The sequence below is a fragment of the Stegastes partitus genome, unplaced genomic scaffold (genome assembly GCF_000690725.1).
Source record: "Stegastes partitus isolate 25-593 unplaced genomic scaffold, Stegastes_partitus-1.0.2 Scaffold591, whole genome shotgun sequence".
NCBI classification, from domain to species: domain Eukaryota; kingdom Metazoa; phylum Chordata; class Actinopteri; family Pomacentridae; genus Stegastes; species Stegastes partitus.
In genome coordinates, this window is record NW_007578322.1 from 249475 (window position 1) to 272870 (window position 23396).

The window sequence follows — 23396 nt, forward strand, 5'->3', positions numbered from 1 at the left end:
CTGACTCCATTTGTAGATGTAGTAATCAGATTGGTAATATATACAAATGGGTGAGAAATTAAAGGAAAACCAACATTAACTGTCGACATAAGGTGTCGAGCAACTAGAACAGCTTTGAGGCACCTTTGCATTGATTCTCTAAGTCTCTAAATTCCACTAGAGAAATAAACTCTACTCTGCCTGAAGATATTTCCTTATTTTTTGATGATGGTGGTAGATGGAGACATCGTCATCAGAACAGAAATGTTTCACCACAGGATAAAGATGATGACTCAGAACAAATTGGTATTGATTTTTAGTGACTTCTTCTACTAAAGGGACAAATTAATCCAAACCCCAACTCACAGAGCCACCAGATTCCCTCACTGTGGGGGTCAAGGGTTCAGGTTTTTCCCTTTAATTTGTCACCTGTCTGTGTCTGAGTAATCCTGGATATTTAAGGTCTACAGTGCAGTTTAAACAAGTCCTCACTCTTTGGTTTCATTTAGGGTCAATCTGTGTCAGAATTTCAGACAGAATTTGTTATTTTGGACCCAAAAGTAAAATATTTTGATTGAAATTTTTAGAAAGCCATTTTGTAGGCTGAGTATCTTCAGAAATCTAGCTCCCACTGCCATGGAATTTGGTAAAATGTTAACCAAAGAGTGTGTTTTTAGGAGAAAATGTGGATTGATTCACATATATATCCACTTACAGGATCTTTCTGGGGCCCCCACACCATCCTTATATTGAAAATGTTTCGTTTTTTCACTTTGAGTTACCAGTAATTAGAAATTTAACCTCTGCTGGAGCCATTTAATTATTTGCACCTACTGAATGGTGTGTCCTCACCAAGTTTCCTGGCCGTGGGAGTTTTATTTCTAGAGATGTTAAACCCTTTGCACGTCTGAAAACAAATTAAATCCTCAAAATTCTGCCAAAATATTTTACAGAACTTAGTTTTGGGTCCCAAATAACAAAAACAGGTCAACTTTGGACCAAAAAAACGAAGCGGTGGAGCAACGCCGCGATCAGAAATGACCCAGACTGACCCTACCAGAAGCCGCCTGTCCTTCTCTCTCTGTTACATTCACTGTCACTCTGTGTGTGTTGAATGTTGCGTTGCAGCGGCAGCTCAAACACCCATTTATCCACAATCTGCAGGACTGCTGGCAGACGCAGCGCCATCTCTTCATTAGTGAGTCAATAAACATAAGCGATGGCACAGTTCGACCCTCCCCTCCTCTGCTAGTCCTTGTTGTGTTCCTGAAGTTTCCCCCCGTGGTCCCAACAGTGTCGTGCACCAGACTGCCGTGTAGCCGGCCAGTCTGAGCAAATCTCAGCTGTGGATATTGAACACTGCCATCTAATGAGAGCGCAGAGTAAAGCTCGCGCCCTCTGACTGCAGCTGCTGCATGCATATCCCAGTTTTTACCAACTAAATTTAGATTGTTCATTTATTTTTTCAGTTCAAATTATTGAGGTTTGTGTTACAAAGTGGTGTTAAAAAGTGTAACTCAGCTTTTTTCCCCTGATTTTCTTCCTTTCCCCAGCGACAGTGGGATGAGCAAATCTTTTGGTTTCTTTGCAGTTTGCTCCCGTCTGATGTTTTATTTCAGATTTTACTGACCTGCATTAACTCAGCTGCGGGTTTCAGAGACCTGAGAAGTTTGTGTGTGTGTGTGTGTGTGTGTGTGTGTGTGTGTGTCGTTTTCCGCAGTGTGCGATTACTGCAGCACGGGAGACTTGTACACTTGTTGGCTACTGAAGGGTCAGTTTAGGGAGGAAGAAGTTCGGCTGTTTGCTGCAGAGATGGGCAGCGCACTCGGTAATCGATGTTTGACCTTTATCCTTTACTCGTAAAGACACAGAAATCATGCTTTAGTTAGTATATTGTCTTGCATTTGTGTCATATATTCTTTATTTGTGTCTTTTGTTTGTTGTTTCTAGGATTCTTACATGACTTAGGCATCATGCATAGGGACATAAAGGTATGTTTCTATCATTTAAAGCACTTCCCATGACATAAAATGTTCACCCATGTGCATTTATGAGTATTTCACTCACTTTTCAGATGGAGAACATTCTTCTAAGCGATCAAGGTAATGCTTGTCTGTGTTTTTACATTTTTATAAATATATAAAAGTGGTAGAAGTAGTTGTAGTCTTGACTCTAATATTGGAATTATTCAGGTAAATTTGCAATGTTAATCTTATTTCTCTGTTAGGAAGCACTTTGGGTCACCGTCTGTTGTTTTAAATGTGCCATAGAAATAACTGTGACTTGATTTGACTAAAAATGAAAGAAACTGTGATGTATTTAATCATCGGAGAAGGTTAGAGTGGAATAAATAAGTAGTTTTGTTGCTCATGCAGAGTGAAAAATATCAAGAGGCACTCGTCACGCCGATTACAGCAGCAGACAAACTAACACAAAATCACACATATTCCAAAAAGACTCTGTTGTTCAGGAGGTTTTGTAGGAAATAAATTTAAATAATACAGCAAATATACATGGTACACTAATAAATAAAATGCCAGCGATAAGAGATGCACCTAAAAGAAGGACCTTTAAGGCTGTTCTGCAAAAGCATTTGCTGCTTTGTTTCTACAATCTGCAGTAGACGTTAATCGCGAGTTTTCCCTCCGTTCAGGTCACCTCCTTTTGTCTGATTTTGGACTCTCGCGCCGCCTGAAGCGAGGAGGACGAGCGTTTACGATATGTGGGACGATCCAATACATGGGTGAGATTTTTTATCTCGTAAATGAAATCGATGTCTCGAGAGAATTTGTGTGCTGCAGTAAATCGGTTAACTTGTTTAGAGCCCCACCTGCATTTTGCTCCCTCCGGATTCTCTTGACCCAGTTCTGAACATGATGCACCTGTGATGGATTTTTATGAGTTATTGGATCCTTTTCCTTGTTTTTGGCTCCCTGGTGCTGTGTTTTTGAGTTATGTTGATGTATCGTCTTGTGTGTTTCTGTTTTGTCTGAGCAGCTCCTGAAGTTTTGGGCGGGGGTCCATACAGCCATGCTGCTGACTGGTGGTCTCTTGGCATTATGTTGTTCTCACTAGTAGCAGGAGAGGTAAAAGCACCTCAACTTGATGTTTCTCAGCTCTTTCTGTGGTCAAGTGTCAGTTATTGGTTATTTTTTGGTTCACATACGCCTGTTTCTCCTGTTGCAGTTTCCGTTAGCTCCGGAGTCAGACCACAGCAGCATGTTGGAGAAGGTCAGAGATTTTCCTTTTGTCCTGCCGAAGACCCTCAGCTCAGCTCTGAACCTACTGCTCACTGAGGTCAGGACATTTGATTCTCCTCTCTCTGATTTATACAAGTTGTAAATCTGAATTCAATATTGGCACACTTTTCTGTTTTGATGCAGCTTCTGTGCAAGAACCCGCTGAGCCGCCTTCGTAACCTGGACTGTTTCGAGATGCAACCCTTCTTCCGCGGCTCGTCGTTCGACTCGTACATCCTCCAGAAGACGCCTGTTGACTTCATCCTGGAGCTCAGGACTCATCCTGACTGGGAAGCCAGATCAGCGAGAGGCCTTTCACTGGACAGCTTTGAAAACTTTGACTGCGATCAAATCCTTCACTCGCCCTCGACTCCCACTGAGCTGTCTCCGACTTTAACCAACGTGGGCCTGAGCTCAGCTGCAGAGCAGACTTGTAAAGCTTAAGACTGAACTGAACACCAAGTTCAGCCTGAAACTGAGTGGAAATAAGAAACTCTGCAGATGGTGAATATTTCTCTACACACGTGTTACCTCTTGGAGTGTTTAAAAGTTGCCTTTTCCCAAAAATGATCAACAGATTTGTTCTGTTTATTGCTGCTGGTGTGTAATAGATCTGTGTTGTTGGATTGCCTTTAACTTCTGACCCTTAATGTTGTTTATTAACAGTATTTTTAACATGGTTTCAGATGCCAACCTCTGGGATGTATTTTTTAGTAAGGTCTAAGACCTGACAGTATATTGTCTTGCGCTCGATGCTTGTGTATTATACCGTTACATTTTGATCACCACAAAGAGTTGCTTAGTGGTGTGTTTAACATTAGTTTCATCATAAAAGTGATTCACTCTGGCATAATTCTGTGCATCTTCATTCAGCGTAATCACTGAATCTTACTGTCTGCAGCATTGCAAAGCATCTCCATGGTGTTTTATGTTGAATACACCAAATAAACCTCCTGTGTCTTGCTGTATATGAGACGATATTTTCAACAAACACAGATCACTTGGATTATTTTTCTGCTAAACATTGTTGGTTTTCTTCTCTTACCAACAGACATTTATCTTTATTGCTGTTTCTTTTTCATTACTTATTTTATTTGGTCGGGATTTTTTTCTCTTTTTTAAAATCTAAAGACGCTGAATCTAACCTGTAGAAGAAGAACAAACGATTAGTTTCACATGGCATTATTGTTATTTGTTTAAAATACAAACTACAAAAATTAATTAAAAATCAACATGAACTATTACATATAAAATACTATATATAAAAATGCAAAAATAAAACAATCAATTTAATTATAAGTTATTAAGCATTGCTTCAAGAGTTTGCTTTTTTAATTTTTTTTTGTTTTTTGATATTTTTTGAATTGCCCCTGGGGGATAAATAAAGTTATTTGAATTGAATTGAGTTGCAAATCACATGTTATCGTTTTTCAACAACAATACAAATTCTTCTTGAGGCTAGTAATATTTGTTCTGCAACAGACTTTGTAAATAATTAACCTGTTGGACTAATCTTCTATAACAGGCAGCTGCTAAAAACAGTTTCACTTTCCATTATCATTAAACCAGCATAGATAAAGAATGTATAACATTTAGAGCACAATGGTTTAGTCTTATATAATAAAGTGTTCAAAGTCCACTAACTGTCTTTTCCTGAAGCTTTTAATCATACACAAACTTCTGTTAGCACAAGAAAGGACCTGAGACAGTCTGTACTCTGTCAGCTGAGCTACTTCCACGTGTGAGCTCAGTGTTTTTACTGAGAAAGATTATGAAATGCATTCGAATGCTCAGGAAAAAGAAAGTGGAGCATGATTCAAGTTTCTGTCAGTGTCGGTTAAAGCTGTTCAAACAATCTTAAACACTGTCCATTCAGTGACTATTCTAGAAATTTCAGTCATATCCCGTTCTTCCTGCCTCCATGTCATGAACAGATCTTTAGAGTTGTCTTATATCATCCTGCCAAAGATATAGAACAAATTTTTGTTTCAAGTTTGAAGGCATCATTGAAAATTAAAAATGGAAAGAAAAATGAAAGCAGCATGCTAAGGAAGGTCATGTGATACAATTAAAAGCTCCAGAGCAGCTATTTAGTGGATTTAGTGGACCTTCTGGTAAGATTGTTTTACTACAAACTCAAGAATGAACTTTTACACTCAGAGTCAGAAGCAGATTCCGTAAAGAGGCTGGATTGCACTGATATAAAAGTACAATAACATCCTGCAGATCTCAGAAATGTTCCGTAATATTTCATTGAGTGCATTTTAAAATAATAATAAAAAAAACAATCATAAAGGCTGCAAGGTGGTTCGGTGGTTAGCATCGCTGCCTCGCAGCAAGAAGGTCGCTGGTTTGCGTCCCGGTGAGGACACCTGGGATCTTTCTGTGTGGAGTTTGCATGTTCTCCCCGTGCAGCGTGGGTTCTCTCCGGGTTCTCCGGCTTCCTCCCACAGTCCAAAAACATGTTGAGGTTAATTGGTGATTCTAAATTGTCCGTAGGTGTGAATGTGAGTGTGCTTGGTTGTCTGTCTCTAAGTGTAGCCCTGTGATAGACTGGTGATCTGTCCAGGGTGTCCCCTGCCTTCACCCTAAGTCAGCTGGGATAGACTCCAGCCCCCCACGACCCTAGTGAGGATTAAACCGTGTATAGATAACGGATGGATGGATCATCATAAAGACACATTAAATATCAGGTGTCAGGCTTTTGTCACCACAGATAGAGAACCTTCATCAATCAAACATACAGAGAACACTGACCTAACCCAGTGTCATGATGCTCAACAGTTTCTTTTAAATCTCTACCACACTTTAGTGAATTATTCCTCTTGTATTTGCTGCTTTGTGCTCATCTTAAACCAGCACTGGGTGTACGAATGTTGTTCGTGGGGACATTATGGCCAACTTTCAGCCTGGGGTTGGCCTATTTAGAGGAACGCGCACAAACCCATCGAGGACAACCGTAATGGGACTGAAAATTGAGGACCAGATAAAGTATCATCATTAAATGCTTTTAATTAGGTAACAGAGGAAAAAAAAAAAAGTGGAGGCTCCCAGCGGAGGAAGCCAAGTATAATTGCTGTACTTCTTGAAGACGTGCAGCTATTTAAAACTGCATCTCCTGAATGGGAAGAGCACCAACTCCTCCTCCTCCTCCTCCTCCTCCTCTTCTTCGCTCCCGCTGCCTCCTGACATTGAATTCCCTCTCAGGCCCTTGTCTTAGACAGGTCCGCCATGTCTGTGTTGTGGCTGTATAGTGGCAGGCAGTCCAGTGACCCACATCTAGTTTCAGAGGCACACTGACCCACAATAGTGAAGAGAGGAGTCCCCTGAAATGCTGGCGAGCTGTTTCCACCCAACGGTAGCGTTACATAACTGAAGACACAACAGAAAATATACAATTTTCTGTATGCAGCTCAAACTGCAACTCATTGACAAACTCATGCAACCACAACCAACTCTGGAAGATCTGATCCTGAACTCACAGAAAAACATCATTTCATTTTTTCTTTTTTTTGTATTTCAAAGCAAAATATTATTTATCTGAAATATGAAGTATTTGTTTGAACTTTCTACCAAAAGCAACATAAAAATGAAACAAAGATTCCCCCATAAAAAAAAAAAAGTCAAACTCTCGATTTAGCTGACCTCTTTTCCTCCTATTTGGGCCATATCACCGTGTTCATTTACATTGAGGGGAACCTGGAAAATGACATTCTATTTCTGAAACGTTCCGTCACATTCTTTACAGTTTAAAGCTCACAAGAGAAGCCACCGAGTGCATGAATTGCTCTGAGACCGAAACACCCCAGTGAATTTTTTCAGGGTGAGGACCGAATTATCAGGAGACTTGAAACCTTCCTCTGGGCACATTTTTACTAATTAAAATAAAAATAGCGCGCCACGGGGTGTGGTTGAACGCCTAAATTAGGTTGCTATAGGGGTAGAGGGTTCTGACAGAATACATGATTTAATATTTCACAAGCAGCCCGAACGTGGAGCCAAAAATAATCAGAGTTAAAGCAGACTTATTTGCATCTCTGCATGTTTGTGCACACTGAATTGAGTGAGTCATAGCAAAGTGATGGATGAAATGTGAAAACTGCTGCATCAGACAGAAAATACAAGAGCTGCACAACGAAAAAAGAATCTCCATATTTAAATAGAACAATGAATCATCAGGATTTTCTAATGTATGTGGAGCAAAGGTGGGCGTAGAAGCTCCGCCCAGAGGTGTCGGCCTCCGAGGTGTGACACACTTTAGCTGGATACAAACTAGAGCTGACAGGAGAGGCTCCATCAGTGTTCATCACATCTGTGGAAGAGACACTTTGGATTTCACCTTCAGGTAAGAAGTTTCATCTCTCTTTTTTGGAGGCTTATACCTCAATTGTCTTGAATGAATTTTTGTGCACCTGCTTTCCGTTGACTCCATATTTTATCTGTTTGAGAAGATTTCACGCTCAGATGGATTTGTTTTTGCACGCAGTGGTTCCGAAACTTCACTTGACTTCTTTTGGAAATTGTTGAGTTTATGTTAGATGTGATTTTTAATTTTTTATGCCTTGGTTGTATCTTTTTCTTATCACTGCAGCCTTTTACTTTGTTTTAAAACACATGAATGGGATCCATGTCTAGACTTACAATTAGAGGAGGTTAAAATATCAAACCTTTTGTTTCCTTTATAAAATAATTAGATGCATTTAAAGTTTTATGGTTGGTTGTCAGACCCAAACAGTTGCATCATGTTTGTCAAGCAAGCAGTTACTCCAGCATACTCATTTTAACCCATAATACCAATAAGGACCTAAACTAGATCTCCGTATTTTATGTAAGATAGAGAAAAGAGAGAGGGAAGTTTAAAATATGGGGGGAAAGGTGAAGATGATTTCTAGGAGCTTCAGTAGAAAGCAACTGGACTGAAGGTTTACCGTGAGCTGGATGACTGAGAATCTACACAGACGAAGACAGTTTCTGCTTTAAACTTCATGGATGGATTGCATCTGTCCTTTGCTAATGAGTGAATAATCATGAGGTCACTTCTTCCACCAGAGGCTGTTCGGACAGTCAGTCAGTCAGCATGACGCACCAGTCCCCAACGCTCTCCGAGGCTCAGAAGAGGGAGCTGCATGACACTGCTCTACGCATAGTTTCTCCAGGGAAGGGCATCCTGGCTGCAGATGAGTCTGTGGGTCTGTAGCACAGTTTCTGTCTTTACTTTAAATGTGTATTCATTTGGTGCAAGTTCATGCAGAAAAAAAGTCCAAACTGTGGGTGTTAACATCTTGTATGCACATCACACTTGATGAATTACCTGCAGGCAGCATGGCAAAGCGACTGGCCCAGGTCGGAGTGGAGAACACAGAGGAGAACCGCAGGCAGTACCGCCAGATCCTCTTCAGTGCAGATGATCGCATCAACAGCTGCATCGGAGGAGTCATCTTCTTCCACGAGACGCTGTACCAGCACTCTGATAACGGCGTTCCCTTTGTCAAAATGATCAGGGACAGGGGCATCCTGGTTGGCATCAAGGTGTGGTGGCTCAGTCGTAAACATGAAGCACTGCATTGTACCAGCTTGTATGATAGCAGGTGGACTTCTTGATGACAAACAGCATAAAAGAGATTAAAATCATTGTCCCTTATTCCTCAGGTTGACAAAGGCGTCGTTCCTCTGGCAGGAACTTGTGGAGAAACCACCACTCAGGGTCAGACAAGCTCAACTATGCACAACTGCTCATATTCACCTATAGAAATCCCCATCACAGTAAATGTGACACCTTCTCTCCACAGGTCTGGATGGACTGTCAGAGCGCTGTGCTCAGTATAAAAAGGATGGAGCCGTCTTTGCGAAGTGGCGCTGTGTGCTCAAGATCAGTGACACCAATCCGTCTAAACTGGCCATCACAGAAAACGCAAATGTTCTTGCACGCTACTCCAGTATCTGCCAGCAGGTCAGGACTCAATCTTATATCGCTTAATAGCGTCATCTTTGTGACATAAAGCATCTACATTGGTTTTGATAGTCTCTCCTTTCTCTGCCAGCATGGCATCGTGCCCGTTATAGAGCCGGAGATCCTGCCCGATGGCGATCATGACCTGAAACGCTGCCAGTACATCACTGAGAAGGTGAGTTTCTTTTATGTCTTGCATGCTTCATGTGCACAGATGTGTGACTTTGTTGGTAAAGTGAGACAGATATGACTGATTAAACCACTGCCTCTGTGCTGCAGGTGCTGGCTGCAGTCTACAAGGCCATGTCCGACCACCACGTGTACCTGGAAGGCACCCTTCTCAAACCCAACATGGTCACCGGTGGACACAGCTGCTCCACCAAGTACAGCCCAGAGGAGGTCGCTATGGCAACCGTCACTGCCCTGCGCCGCACTGTTCCCCCAGCAGTCACAGGTAAGTCTGGTTTATTTTAATCAGAATTCTGCAGAAACAGAGGAAAAGCAGGTTTCTGCTGCCCCCACAGGAGTGGCTTTTCTCTCGGGCGGTCAGAGCGAAGAGGAGGCCTCTGTCCACCTCAATGCCATCAACAGCTGCCCTCTGGCCAAACCCTGGATCCTGACATTCTCATTCGGCCGAGCCCTGCAGGCGTCGGCGCTCAGAGCCTGGAGAGGACACAAGGAGAACGAGAAGGCCGCCACCGAGCAGTTCATCAAGAGGGCAGAGGTGCTTCACGCTCTCATTTACTGCACAAACACAAACCGTGTTATTGTGTTGTTGAACGCGTTGTCTTTGTATCTCTCTTCACTCTCTGTTCTGCCCACAGGTGAACAGTCTGGCATGTCAGGGGAAATACGATAACTACGGCGACGCCAGCCAGCGCAACTATGGCTCCTGTCACGCGTATTGAACACTTTAACTTGTATTCGTCCATGTCATAACAAGATGTATCGCCGAGGATTTGTGATGTAGATTATTTCAGAATACCGACACACATGATGATGTTAAACGTGATTTCTTGCCTTGACAATCGAGGACAATCAGAACATGACTTTGGGTATTTCTCATGCATGTGCTGAATGAGAGATGTTTGTTCTACTTGTGTTATGTGACAGAGGCACGACTAACGCTTTAAAACCCTGCAGTTAGTATCACAGAAGTATACAAGTACGTTGACTTTTGGCTACAGAGCAGTGACTTTAGTTTATGTCAGAGCACAGTTAATTAAATAGCGGACACTGCTGAGCACGTGTGATACGATTTCCTATTTATTATGTGGAAGCACAATCAAGTTGTGTGAAGCTTCTGTGTGTGAGTGAGTGGATATGTGTAGGTTTAAATATGTATTAAACAATGAACGTGCACAAATGGAAACATTGCATGAGAATTAGCTTCAGGCTAATTTGCATGTGCAGTCAGTGGGCAAAATACAACACGTGTGATGTGTGTTTTCATTCTCAGTAGTATTTTCTGTGTAATATTCTGATAAACATAGTTTGAATGTAAGTATTTAAACAATAAAAGTGTTCCAGTAAAAGTTTTAATGTTGTGTTTTTTCAGGATTTGTGAGGTGTCAGACTCCTTATACAGGCACTGATGGACACATTGTGAAGAATTGTATAGACAGTGAGAGTTTATTTACTCCTCCTTTATATTCATTGCTTAGTACTGCTCAATTCCTGGATGATAATGGGATCATGATTATGCTATGTGACCCCACAGGAACTCAAAACTACACCAGACAGCCTGATATTGCCTTTTGATATACCTCCAGACTACACACACTACATTAAAAAGTTCTGTACGAAGGCATTTAAAAGTTTCTGATTCTGAGAAAATGGAAAAACAGCAATGTTTTCCCACACTACTGTAAATCTAAATGATCCCCTTAAAGAGATAACATACACAGTCACAATATTTAAACCACCTGCCTAATATTGTGTAGTTTTGGTGATAGAACAGATAAGATCTTATCAGACAGGAACTTATTTAGAAGCCTGATGTCACATAAAGAGTAAGTGATGGTGCAAGAAACAAACACAACATGCATTTCAAACATAGTGTTCAACCAGATGTGTGTTGAAGAACTTTTGCTTCTTATTCCACCTATTATACTGACATTAACAATAAATATAGCAACATTAAAATGTTAATGTTGCATAAACACATTTGAAAACCTTTTCTGAAAACACTGATTGTTTCTCTTACCTCACTATTCTTCCTGTAATAGGACAACTTTTTAATCCTGAGACTACTAAAAAATAGTGTTCTGGTACAAAAGTAGTAACAGCATAATGAGAGCTTTAAAGTAAATGTGGTGGAGTACATGCAGATTTACTTGCTGATTATATTTTGTAAAAAATCTGTGAAGTAAATATTTAAACTAGATGCACTGGGGTGCATCATTTCTGCTGTTATACTTTGTATAAATAATCAAAATCTACTATGTACATGGTACCTACAGATGTAAACTAGACGAAGTGGAGTACTTGATTATTTACTTGTGATTATATTTTGTAGAAATAAGAAAAATCTGCTGGGCAGCTATAGCTTTAAACTGCACCATGGTTCGCTTGCTAATTTATATTTTGTATAAATAATAAAACTAACTTGTAATTGATGCTTTAAATTAGATGTAGTAGAGTATAAATCTAAGGAAGGATATACTCAAGTATCTCACAAATGAACTCAGTTACAATATTTGCCTTTGCAAGCAGACTTTACCATTACATCAGTGGATGCTATGTTGTTCGCAACAATAAGTTGATTGTTGATTGACAGCTGCTCATGCTGACGGACTACTTTGTGAGGCGGACGCGTCATGTCCGGCTGCGGTGCCTCTTGGTATTCATGCGTCGGGAAAGACGCGCGGTTCCTGAAGAAAAACCAGCAGCAGTGGGCGCCTGGTCCACGGGTATTGTCTGTCTGCTGGATATCCTACACGTTGGAGCGCCTACCACCACGTCTTTGGTCGGCTTCTCTCTTTCGTCTCGACGACTTGCGGGCACCCGGAACGTAGTCTGTTTGAGGCCACAGCACCCGTTTCTAATCTTAACCGAACAACAGGCTCCCGTTAGCTCTTAGCCGCGATGTCGGGTGTCGTGCGAGGCCCTGCTGGGAACAACGACTGCCGAATTTACGTTGGGAACCTGCCCCCGGACATCCGTACCAAAGATGTGGAGGACGTGTTCTACAAATACGGGACGATCCGAGACATCGACCTGAAGAACCGGAGAGGAGGGCCGCCGTTCGCCTTTATTGAATTCGAGGACCCGAGGTGAGGAGCTAGCGGTTAGCCTAGCTGGGCCCGCGGTAGCCCCATTGTGTTGCTAACTCGCTCGTGTGCTAACGCGCTACTCTGGGCTCAGACTATTCACTGGACTCCCTCTACATTGTTCCGAAACGTGCTGTGTGCTTTACGTGCTTTGTTTTCAGTGATAGCGCTTCTAATGTGGACATATTTCCTGTAGTTATGGGTTATAAAGCAGCGACTTTGTGTTTCCCGTTGCGCTGCGTTGTTCATGTGTCCATGTTGTTAACGCGAACACCCACATTGCTTCGTTTCTGGTTTGCAGTTTAACTCGGGCGCTCACAGCGTTACGCCTGGTCATGCATGAACTTGGCGGCAGCGTGCTGTCTGCACCGAGAAGTTTATCTCTATGCAAATTAAATCCAAATTATGCAGGTTGTGTCTGCAAGGCGGATTAGCAGACGTTGGGATCAAGCTAGCCGCTAACATGGCTGACTCCGTCCGTGGCTGCATTCCCTGTGCATGTGTTTAAGGAAACCTCGCAGCCCCTCTATACGGTTGTGTTTCAGCTGTACTTATTTATTTACTATATTTTCAACAGGGACGCCGACGATGCAGTCTATGGACGTGATGGTTACGACTACGACGGCTACAGACTGCGTGTGGAGTTTCCTCGGAGCGGCAGGGGCTCTAGAGGCGGCTTCGGAGGCGGGATCGGCGGGGCACCCAGAGGCAGATACGGGCCACCGTCCAGACGATCCGAGTACAGGGTCGTTGTGTCGGGTAAGCAGGCTTTCTGGTCATTCATTGATTTGTCAACAACACTAATATGATAGGTTATCTACTGCTGGCACTTTAAGATAAGTCTGGAGAACTTCCCATTAGGGCTGTGCAATTAGGATCAGATATCTGCTTGAGATTCTTCAGACAGATTTGCAACTAGGAGAGAATTGATCTTTATTATCAGTGTTAAACAACAATGAAAGGCAGATTAGCATAATGCAACAAAAGAGCACAAAGTCCTACAAAAATAGAATAAATATTATATAAAAATAAATGAAAATGCCCTGTGTAAAAACAAAGTTCAATTACATTTTTTTTTGTAACTCTGCAGTCAATATTTATAGTTTAATAGACTTTAATGGGTCATGACCACACTTTAAAACATCAAAATATTAATTGCCCTATATGTTAAGGCAATCAAGTGAACTTAAAGCTATAAATTGCTTTGCATATGTATGTATTGTCTTTCTGAAATGGCACAGGACAATGTAAGCTGCGAGTGTGTCAGGATAAATGAATGAATGATATGACCTTTCTATGAACAAACGATCACATTGGAACAGGTCAGTCATTTATGGCTCAGGAGTTACATCTAAATATAGCACATTCTGCCAGCAAGTAAATAAAGTCATAATAATAAAAAGTAACTTCAGAGTCAGAGACATTGCATAATAATGCTTATCCAAAGTCGCAGCATGCATTTATTGAATTGCATAGTTTAAATTTAGATTTTAAATTGCTGAATTGTTAAGCTCCACCTCGCGTGCAAAAATGTTGGATAAAGTTATGAGATCCAGTTTAAGTAAAATAGTTAGAATAAATTAGGTTAAATGTGGATTGCACGTGCATACGTTCATTAAGAATATTTAAAACCCTTTTATCTGTCTTTTTTTCAATGAAAGTCCAAGAATCCACCTAAAGTCTGAGAAACTAAATGCTATAGTTGGGTGGAGGTGCAGTGATGTGATATTAGCATTGGGATATAGCAAGAAAATACGTTTTCATATAAAATTGAATTGCATGTGTCCTTGCATTCTCTCTAACTCATACACTAAATTGATCATCTAAATAAGCGTAGACGTAATATTTTATTTTGTGTTATTGTTAGATGGGGCTAAATATTTTTTTCGAATTTAACTTTTATTTTAGCAGGTATATTAATTGAGAACTGGTTCTCATTTTTAAGTGGATTGATGTACACTTTGAAGTTGTAAATGAGGCAGAGTTGTCCTTAAATGCTCCTTTTCATCTGCTTTCCCTAGCCACTGGTGAAAAGGTCACACTAAAACTTGAATAAATCTTGTAAAAATGAATGTATACTAAGTAGACTGGTGTAATACCCCTCCACCTCTAATGCCAAAGGAGAACATGTTGTAGTTGACGATGGAGCATGAGAAGTATGTGAAGGAAACGGGCTTGAGATTGAAGCTGGCAAAATATTTTATTGAGTTCGGAGCCAGTTTCCCTTGCTTTGCATTTTCCTGTCATTAAATCGTGCATCTACCATTTGGATAAACAAATAGCTCTTGTAAATGTTGACTTGTTTGTACGTAAACACTTGTGGGAAGTTCACAGTATGTCAGCTAACATAGTAATGTTGTATATTCCAGGGCTCCCTCAGAGCGGCAGCTGGCAGGACTTGAAGGACCACATGCGTGAGGCAGGCGACGTGTGCTACGCCGACGTTTACAGAGATGGAACCGGAGTTGTAGAATTTGTGCGCAAAGAGGACATGACCTATGCCGTTCGAAAGCTGGACAACACCAAATTCCGCTCCCATGAGGTATGTGTACTGATTTGATTAACTGTCATGGATAGTGTGTCTTTGCTGTGTCGAGGTGAGTACTGCAGGAAATGCACAATGTTTTGAGCAACTCCCGGCCCTTCTTTGTTTTTTTTTGTTTTTTTTTTCTGTTCTTTCTCCATCTATGGTATTTCCACTACAGGCAGGAATGTTGTCTTTTCAATGTCAAGTTCTCTTGTGTCCGCCAGGGAGAGACTGCTTACATTCGTGTGAAATTAGATGGTCCCCGCAGCCCAAGTTACGGAAGATCACGCTCCCGCAGCCGTGGCAGCCGGAGCAGGAGCCGCAGTCGCAGCGCCAGCCGCAGTCGCAGCAATTCCCGTGGTCGTGGCAGAGGATCGCCCCGCTACTCACCTCGTCACAGCCGTTCTCGCTCCCGTTCCTAAACCTTTCTACCACCGATGTTTTGCCCTTTTGATGTATACCCTCCTGTTTTTACCTCTTATGAGTTCCTCCAGATGTCAGCTATTGATTTTTAATTTTTGCATTTCTTGTCCCGATGTCCTTGTGGATGATCTTGGTATGTAGATGTACCCTCTCCTCCCTCCCCCCCTCCTCCCATCCCTTCCTTTCAACCTTTCCCCTCTCCCTCTCTAGCTGCTTTGTCCTTTTGTTTTCTCCCTCTCTCGCCCTTCTTTCTGTCCTCTCGATTTTTGCAAAATAAGAAATTGTGCTGTGTTTGAACTTCAAAAATGTTGAGTTGTTTTGAGCTGCACTCAATGTTTTTGCAAGTATTGAAAATTGAAGTTTTTGTTTTTTTGTTTTTGTTTTTTTTTAAAAAAACAACATAATAGCTTCTCTTATTGGATATGTGGGGTGGGCTGTTTGGACGGGGAGCCCAATGCTTAACTGTATTTTACCCTTGTGTCTTCCTTTAGACATCTGAAGAGAAGGATTAAAGTGATTTGGAATAAAACCATTGTGGAGCACATTTCATTTGTATGGTCAGGATAGGACATCTAGGAGCAATCAGGTCGAGGCAATGGTATGCTTCATATTCCATAAATTGAACGTTTTGATCGGTTGCCATGTCATGCATGTCATTTAACAAAGCCATATGTGCTGTACTTTGTTATATATACAGTTTTTAACATGCTACTCTGGCCTGTGACAGAAATAAGCAGTCCTAGATCAAGTGTTGTGATGTAAGTGTAACATCTTTGCTGTCAAATGTAAAAGTCTGAATCACTGCCTTGTTGCAAAAGCGTCCCACTTTTAACTTTAATGTCCTCATTGGTTAAAATGTTTTAACTTCAGGGAAGTGATAGATTTTTGTGCTCAGTGGCATTTTTTTTCTTGATCTGACATGAGTGCTCAACAAAAAAAAATTAGGCCCAAAAATTTTGACATTTTATTCTAACAGTCTGCCTCTGATTTTCTTCCTGGTATTTCAAGGTTTTGATTGGAGGAGTGGCTCAGTGGATCCCAATCCTTGGAGCTGGATGAGTGGATCGATTAGGAAAGGGATAGGCAAGGATGGATGCTCGGAAACGGGAGCAGTTTTTCCAGGATTCAAATGAGAGTTGAATTCAGAACTAATTAACGGGAGTCCCAGAGCAACTCTTGTTTTTTTTTCTCTCGATTAGGCCCCCCTGCCTAAAGTTTTTCAGTGATAATGGCTTTATTTTACAAGAAAACGAAACTGAGGACCAGGAAGTTGGATCAAAGGATGGAGTCGTAGATGCCTGGTATGAAGGAATTAAAAATTGGGGAGGTTGGGAAGGGGTTTCATTTGGGAGTAGTTTGTAATGTTTTATTTTGCTTAATCTTTTTTTTTTTCTCTTAGCATTTTCAATAAAAAAACACTTTCAAACAAGGACATTTTAGTCTGTTTTTATTTACAACATAAACCCAAGCGTAAATACATGTGAGTAATAGGCCTGTGTGTGTGTGTGTGTGTGTGTCATGTTTACCTCCTAGTGCTGCACAAAGCTGAGGCCAGTGGAGCCAGAAACGAGTCCCTTGTCTCATAGCAGCTGCTGCATAAACTCACACAATGCTAACACACGTGTTCAGTAGTCAAAGCTCCAGTGTCTCAGCTGTGACGGTGACTGATGAAAAAAGCCTTTACGCGCAGCCAAGTGATACCTACCCACAGCCAAGGTCTCGTTTCCTTTTAGCCCACAGTCAGTGGCGTGCACTGTGAATGATGCATTGTGGGATGAAATAAGATGCCGGCAGACAGGAGCTGGAGAAAAACGCTTGCAACACACGGGGAGGCTGCAGCCCAGCCAATGGCAGGGTGCAGCATGCAGCAGAGGGGCGGGGAGCTGTTGGAGCACAGCAGAGAGCTCAACCTACCTACATGCTTATTGTGTAAATCTTTAAAAAGCAATTAGCCGCAGCATCATCTAAACCTTCCCCACTGGCTGGCGGAGATACTGATTTTTTTTAGTTTTTTTTTTGTACGGAAAGAAGTGTTCCAGATTAGGTAAGCTGCAGATTTCCTACTATAAAATAAGCACTGACTTGCATGCCATATTTCTGATTCGAGTTTGTGTCATGATGGTGATGTTTTACTGTAAATCTTCATGCATTTCGGCTGCTTGGACTGTTAGTGGAGCCACTAGAAAACGTTTTATTATTATTTCCCCCCCCATGTGCGTATAATTATCCGGAGACATTTTGCGACTTTTGCTTTGCAGATGCTTTTATGTGAAAGTGATTTTGCCAAGTAATTTAACTCCACCTGTATCAAGTTTCGCAGCCAATCTATGCAACGCTCTTGTCATCGGTCAGTTTAAGAGTAAAAAAAAAAGGCAGGAATGCGTAAAAGCGCAAGTTGTCAGTGTGGATCAGTGCGGTAACCAAACGTGCATTTTTTTTTTTTCCCCCTGATTGATGTTTGTCGGCCTAAACCATCTCCATCACCACGTGCGGTGTTAATTTTCAGTGCGGTACGTCGGAGTGAACGTGCTTCACCCTCCCTCCTCTTCTCTTCCTCAGCAGGCATCATCATCCTCATCCTCCTCCTCAGCCATGACTGACAGGAAAGCTGTGATCAAGAACGCGGACATGTCCGAGGACATGCAGCAGGACGCGGTGGACTGTGCCACCCAGGCCATGGAGAAGTACAACATAGAGAAGGACATTGCAGCCTACATCAAGAAGGTGAGACGGGATGGATCCACATGATGTGCACATTCACAGCCGTCTCTTGTGCTCACATCTATTTTTTGCTCAGCGTGCAGACGAGGCTCTGATGATCAAGGCCACAACTCGGATTTCTTTTATTCCTCAAGTCCACAAATTCCCCGCCTAAGCCCCCCCTTGGTTACACATATTTTAGCTGCTTGACACCACAGAGAAGGCCTCTACATGTTTTCATATTGCACACATCCCCCAACATGAGCATCCAGATCAGCCAAACTTACAACAAACAGTGCTTTTTGTAAAGGTTAGTCCCATTTAGAGTCAAAACAGTGGGTTCCCAATGCACAAAATACACATACATTTCATAAAAACAATGGTAGACCTTTAAAACACAAATAATAAGGTTTGCATCTGAAGGAAATCATGTATTATGTTGTTTGTAGTGACCAGTCAGTCCACACAGATTCATGCCTGTTGCAAATATTCATCCAAACTCGCCTGACATTTATTCCGGTAAATCTTGTATGTGCGTTTAATTTATTTTTCTAGACTTCCCTGCTTGGGATCAATGAAGTTTTAGCACTTATTGATCTAAAAGAGGTTGAATCTGGGTGCAGATTTGCTGTAATTATCAGCTGTTTGTGCATTTTCAGCCACAGATTGTGAACGCTCCTCATGTTGCAAACCCCTACACACTCCCCCCCCTCAGAGAATACAGTGTAATGATTAGTCAGATAATTGATTAGCTGGTTGGCAAGCTGTTTTGGAAATTTTCACAATTAAAGCCTGCTTCATTTGGGAAATGTGAGTTTTATTTTTGGTGTTTTTTGCTTTTCTCTGTTGATATTTAGCGTGATAATCTTTGGGTTTCAGGCTGTTTGTTGCATTTAAAAAAAAGCAGAGTTCATCTTGGGCTGTTTGTCATTATAATGTATTTAATGTCCGATTTATAATCAGATTAATCCATAATGAAAATCAAATTTAGCTGCAGACCTCAGTATCCTAATGGCGGCCACAGTCCTAACTCCTATGCAAAAGGCTCAATATGTAGTTTAGTCATTTTATCAGGTTCTGATCACTTCCTTTTGACCCTTTTTTTTCAGGAGTTTGACAAGAAGTACAACCCCACCTGGCACTGCATCGTCGGGAGGAACTTCGGCAGCTACGTCACCCACGAGACGAAGCATTTCATTTACTTCTATTTGGGCCAGGTGGCCATTTTGCTCTTCAAGTCTGGCTGAGAAGTTTCTGATGGGTATTGAGGAGTCTTAATCTCCCTCTGAGCCGAAAATCGGAAATGCACTGGTGGCTGATGTCTCCCATACACTAATAACGACATACCATAACGATGCAAAACCGGCCGTGCGCAATTGCATGGACTATACACTATTTAATATGTATGTTACAGTAAGTTTACTTTTCGATAGTTGCCATTTGAATGCAACTGAAGTAGTTTTTGTTGATGCTGTTAACTTCTAGGTTGTAAAAGATTTCAATGTGGCCCTTGATTGTACAATAAAGAGGAAAGCTGTAGAATGTAGTGGTGCATCTGCTTTCCTTCACAAGTGAAGTGCATTGCCAGACCCTGTTATGAGACTGCGTTGGTTTAGATGGTAAAAATCATACCGCGTGCACCAGATTAACAATCCATCATCGAGATTTTAACACGTGATCATGAAAAGAACAATAGGGCAAACATTTTATTATTAGTTCAGTTTCTTACCGCTGTTACGGATTTTAAAGGTATTGCGTTGTTGTGTTGGAGATGCACGTTATTCGAAACCCCTTTTTCTTGTTTTCAGTTTGGATTTAAAGCAAATCCCCCCCTGAAGTGAAATTTTTAGCAGCCGCGTTCAGAAAAGATGTCACAACATCCAACACACTTGACATTTTGGAACCAACACAAGCCAGTGCAAGCATTTCCGGGGGAAGTTTAGCTTGTCAGCGCTTAGATTTTCACTGTGAAGGACCATAGAGCGAGTACATACACAGACTCGAGCCTGTAATGTTGGAGTTTTAACACGACAGACTGGTTATCAAAATCTCCCAACTCTCCTACACAGATTTCAGTCTTATAATCCTGTGTTCCTGCATGTTTGGAGGATAGAAACCACAGTTTATTTAACCGGAGCCAAATTATTTGCATTATTTAACGTTCACTTTTGAGTATTTAGATATCGGACTGAGCCGAAGTGTGTCTTGTCCCAGTTATTGCTATGAAGCAGCGTTAGGAAGGTGTTTTTAGCTGAAAAATCTGCAGTAAACTCTACCAAGGCTACAAATCCCCCTCCTTGTGTTTCAGATGGTTGTGTCGTCTCACGTGGCTTGTGATACTTTTCAAGTTGCATTGCCCCCCTCTCCCCCCAACCTTTAGTTTTGCATTGCCAGCGTACTGCCAGACATGCAGGAAAAGACCAAGCGTTTGGAGTTGGGACTTATCTCCTTGTCTTATCACAGATTTTTCATTTTGTAATGTCGGTATAATTCGTTTGAAATGGCAATGCACGATGTTTGGATTCTGATTTAATGTGTTGTTTTGGAGGACAGATTGAGGAGGGTTTTAGTCCGTGGAGCTGGATAACACCACACATTTCTCGCATCAAGACTGAATGTTTACTCAGTTGTTCGCTCCCATATGTCAGCTATGGGCGAAATGTGTATCTCTCAAAGTGTTAGCTTGGATTGACGTTTTTTTGTTTTTTTCCCGAGGGATGTCTTCCTAATTATTGTCGATGTAAACTGATTTAGTATCGTTTTTTTCCTCTGGCATGTATTTTTGCTGTGTATATGTAGGAGCCGTTCCAATGCTGTTAAATTTGCACAAAACGTGTGCCTGTCATTGCTCTCAACTGTAACCGGCTTGAGTACAATTGCACTTCATTAGAAATATCCAGTAGGTTGCTACAGAACCAAAATCGTATAAACTCGATTAAATAAAAAATTAATTGTTGACTTATTACCCTGTGGCTTTTTACTTTGTCACTGGCCCTCATTGTGCTGAAAACGTTAGCTGAATGATTGATCAGTTAATGGACAGGGTGTCAGTCCGCAATAGTTTGAGAATTAAAGGAATATAGTCAAAGAATATGTACCTAAAGCTGGATGAAAAGATAAATGCTCTCACACCTGGAGTTAGCTTTGTTAGGTGTTAAAGAGAGTTTTCTAAAGGTTAAAACTTGTTTAAATTTTTCTCTTCTAAATTTCCCCCTCTGTTTCCAGTCTTTATGCTAAGCTAAGCTAACTGGCCAATAGCTGTAGCTTCATATTAAAGGACATGTGTTAAAATTTACTAACCATTTCCTTCAATATTTTCACGAGATTGTACTCGTTCTCCTCCATTGTTTGTCCAAAGAGTATGAAGCTACTGCAAGCAGCCAGCTAACTTAGCTTAGCATAAAGAGTTTAAAAGGGGGTAGTTAGCTAACCTGGCTCTGTTCAGAGGTAACAAAATATTTCTACCAGCACCTGAAAAGCTCACTAATTAGCATGGTATACAGACAAATTAAAGAAAAAGACAACTTGGAGTATTTTGAATGCGCCTTTGTGCTAAGCTAACTAACGTCTGGTGCTATCTTTAATCATATTCACTGCAAAAACATGACACTGACATCTAACTCTCAGCAAAAAGGGTCAATTTCCCAAATAACAAATCATTCCTATTAGTACTTTTGACTTTTAACATCAGTTGTACAACAAAATCTATCTGAAGTTTAGCAACACAAGCTAATGTTAGCTGTCATATGCTAATGGTCCTATCAGATTAAAGGTTACTGAAGCAGCAAACATTTCAGAGCATTAAATCAAGCATGGGTGTTTTCTGTTGGTTATGAATTCAACTTTGCACTTGTGACGATGATCTTTAGTGTTACTTTTAGTTATTTTCTTTGTGAAACAAAGCTGAAAAGATTTTAGCCTGCGTGCTTTGATTTTGTTCCTGTTTTATATGACTGTGAATCAAACTTCTCTTTGAGCTTCAGACTGGATTGAAGGAAGTCACCTCGGACTTGGTAAATTGCTAAAAGGAACTAATTACCTAATTAAAAAACTAATAATTGTTGGATGCAGCTCTGGTTTTCATTTTAGTTCCTGGTATTTCAAGTCACGCTTTAGATACACAATGAACCAAATAGATGGTGTTTTGAGGACCACTGTGAAGGAGGACTTGCTGTTTCAAAAAAGGTTAAGACTTTGAGACATTCAGTATCCATTATCAAGTAAATATGTTTATTTATTACTTGATTATGGATACAAGTTTTGCCAGTTGTACATTTACATTATGTGAAAATCAAGCAAAGGTGGCAAATCAAAACATACAATAGAAGAGGACATCAGAAATCTATAAGGTGTGAGATGACGAATCAATGGGTGAATAACAGGAGACAAGACGAGACTGTGTAGGCTTCAGTATTCATGGGTGAAAGCTGCAGGTCTACTATGGCTATATTGTTTGGTTATTGTGTGTTTACGCTGAATAGATGAGAAACAGTGCATAGCAACAAGTGTGTGAGACCTTCGCTCAGAGCGCAAACCACGTAACCATGACATCAGTCGCTGTAGCGTTGTGCTGTTGGCCCGTATGACTGCATCACCCGGACACACATTTGGCTGCTCATCCCTCATCGGTGTGAAAAACTGATGCTACACTCCAGTTGTGTCAGTTTTGCCACAAAAATACATTCTTCAGAAATCCTAGTGACAAACACAACATGTATTTGTTTAGATTGTATGTAAGTAATATTATTAAAGGGACATTCTGTGGATTTTTCTTTTTTTTCCCATCACATAAAATGTCAAAATACTAGAGAATTAACCAATACGTAAAAAACCCCTAATATGTCACCAGGACTATCTCAACTTGTCCTGCACTCAAAACCGCACATTTGAAAAAGTTAATCTGTTTTAAACTCTTTTCTGCACTGAACTGGTGGTTGGAGTCCGAAAATCGTTGGCATTTGCCAGTCAGGAGCGATGTAATGCAGAGATAAAGCTGCATAATAAAAAATGTATACTGCTTAAAACAATCATTTAAAAACAAAAAACAGTTTATAACTGTAATCTTCTTAATTACTGTTATTTTTAATTTTTCCCTGTTGTGTTAAATTACAGGTAGAAACTGGTAAAAACATGGAAAAAAATATTTACACATTAACCATTAATAACAGGCCAAATAATGATCACATCAGACATCTGTAAAACTACAAATAGTAGTTTTTTAATAGTTTTTTTCCTCCCTGTTTGTCAACATTTGACCATGCGATGTGACCATATAACTGCAGTATTTCAGCATATTAAGATTAGCT

General features: G+C 40.9%; 4 protein-coding genes across 6 annotated transcripts in view; all 4 read left to right on the forward strand.

Annotated features, from left to right (window-relative positions):
- The window catches only part of LOC103362662 (putative serine/threonine-protein kinase F31E3.2), a 6413-nt gene extending 2751 nt beyond the window's left edge, over positions 1-3662 (forward strand). Inside the window, exons 5-12 of the mRNA XM_008289077.1 lie at positions 1108-1177; positions 1700-1807; positions 1930-1970; positions 2054-2081; positions 2633-2722; positions 2977-3065; positions 3166-3276; positions 3363-3662. Of these exons, the coding sequence (XP_008287299.1) occupies positions 1108-1177; positions 1700-1807; positions 1930-1970; positions 2054-2081; positions 2633-2722; positions 2977-3065; positions 3166-3276; positions 3363-3662 (837 nt within the window). The remainder of the gene's footprint in view (positions 1-1107; positions 1178-1699; positions 1808-1929; positions 1971-2053; positions 2082-2632; positions 2723-2976; positions 3066-3165; positions 3277-3362) is intronic.
- Positions 3663-8295: 4633 nt separating this feature from the next.
- LOC103362656 (fructose-bisphosphate aldolase C-like) lies at positions 8296-10076 on the forward strand. The gene is made up of 8 exons (XM_008289065.1): positions 8296-8407; positions 8536-8747; positions 8868-8922; positions 9008-9168; positions 9260-9343; positions 9448-9622; positions 9693-9892; positions 9993-10076. The coding sequence occupies exons 1-8, from the start codon at positions 8296-8298 to the stop codon at positions 10074-10076; spliced, it is 1083 nt and encodes a 360-aa protein (XP_008287287.1).
- A 1939-nt stretch (positions 10077-12015) lies between these two features.
- Positions 12016-16742, forward strand: srsf1a (serine and arginine rich splicing factor 1a). 2 transcript variants are annotated; one of them, XR_520472.1, is made up of 5 exons: positions 12016-12443; positions 13018-13199; positions 14810-14982; positions 15192-15988; positions 16399-16742. XR_520472.1 is itself a non-coding variant. In XM_008289066.1 (4 exons), exons 1-4 carry the CDS (start codon positions 12256-12258, stop codon positions 15387-15389), a joined length of 741 nt encoding a protein of 246 aa, XP_008287288.1. In that variant the 5' UTR covers positions 12016-12255; the 3' UTR covers positions 15390-16742. The 2 variants fall into 2 exon arrangements, 1 of the variants encoding a protein (XP_008287288.1); XM_008289066.1 differs by having other exon boundaries at positions 15192-16742.
- Positions 16743-17302: 560 nt separating this feature from the next.
- Positions 17303-22150, forward strand: dynll2a (dynein, light chain, LC8-type 2a). Of its 2 annotated transcripts, none has more exons than XM_008289067.1 (3): positions 17303-17434; positions 17950-18114; positions 19200-22150. In XM_008289067.1, exons 2-3 carry the CDS (start codon positions 17983-17985, stop codon positions 19335-19337), a joined length of 270 nt encoding a protein of 89 aa, XP_008287289.1. In that variant the 5' UTR covers positions 17303-17434; positions 17950-17982; the 3' UTR covers positions 19338-22150. The 2 variants fall into 2 exon arrangements, with proteins under 2 accessions (XP_008287289.1, XP_008287290.1); XM_008289068.1 differs by having other exon boundaries at positions 17953-18114.
- The last annotated feature ends 1246 nt before the right edge of the window (positions 22151-23396 follow it).

Bases quoted from the DNA above. Each gene is read 5' to 3' on its own strand.
- LOC103362656 (XM_008289065.1), top strand. From the start codon at position 8,296: ATGACGCACCAGTCCCCAACGCTCTCCGAGGCTCAGAAGAGGGAGCTG. The intron at 8,408-8,535 runs GTCTGTAGCACA...AATTACCTGCAG, and splicing joins GGCTGCAGATGAGTCTGTGG to GCAGCATGGCAAAGCGACTG. The intron at 9,623-9,692 runs GTAAGTCTGGTT...CTGCCCCCACAG, and splicing joins TGTTCCCCCAGCAGTCACAG to GAGTGGCTTTTCTCTCGGGC.
- srsf1a (XM_008289066.1), top strand. From the start codon at position 12,256: ATGTCGGGTGTCGTGCGAGGCCCTGCTGGGAACAACGACTGCCGAATT. The intron at 13,200-14,809 runs GTAAGCAGGCTT...TGTATATTCCAG, and splicing joins GTACAGGGTCGTTGTGTCGG to GGCTCCCTCAGAGCGGCAGC. The intron at 14,983-15,191 runs GTATGTGTACTG...TGTGTCCGCCAG, and splicing joins CCAAATTCCGCTCCCATGAG to GGAGAGACTGCTTACATTCG.
- dynll2a (XM_008289067.1), top strand. From the start codon at position 17,983: ATGACTGACAGGAAAGCTGTGATCAAGAACGCGGACATGTCCGAGGAC. The intron at 18,115-19,199 runs GTGAGACGGGAT...CTTTTTTTTCAG, and splicing joins TTGCAGCCTACATCAAGAAG to GAGTTTGACAAGAAGTACAA.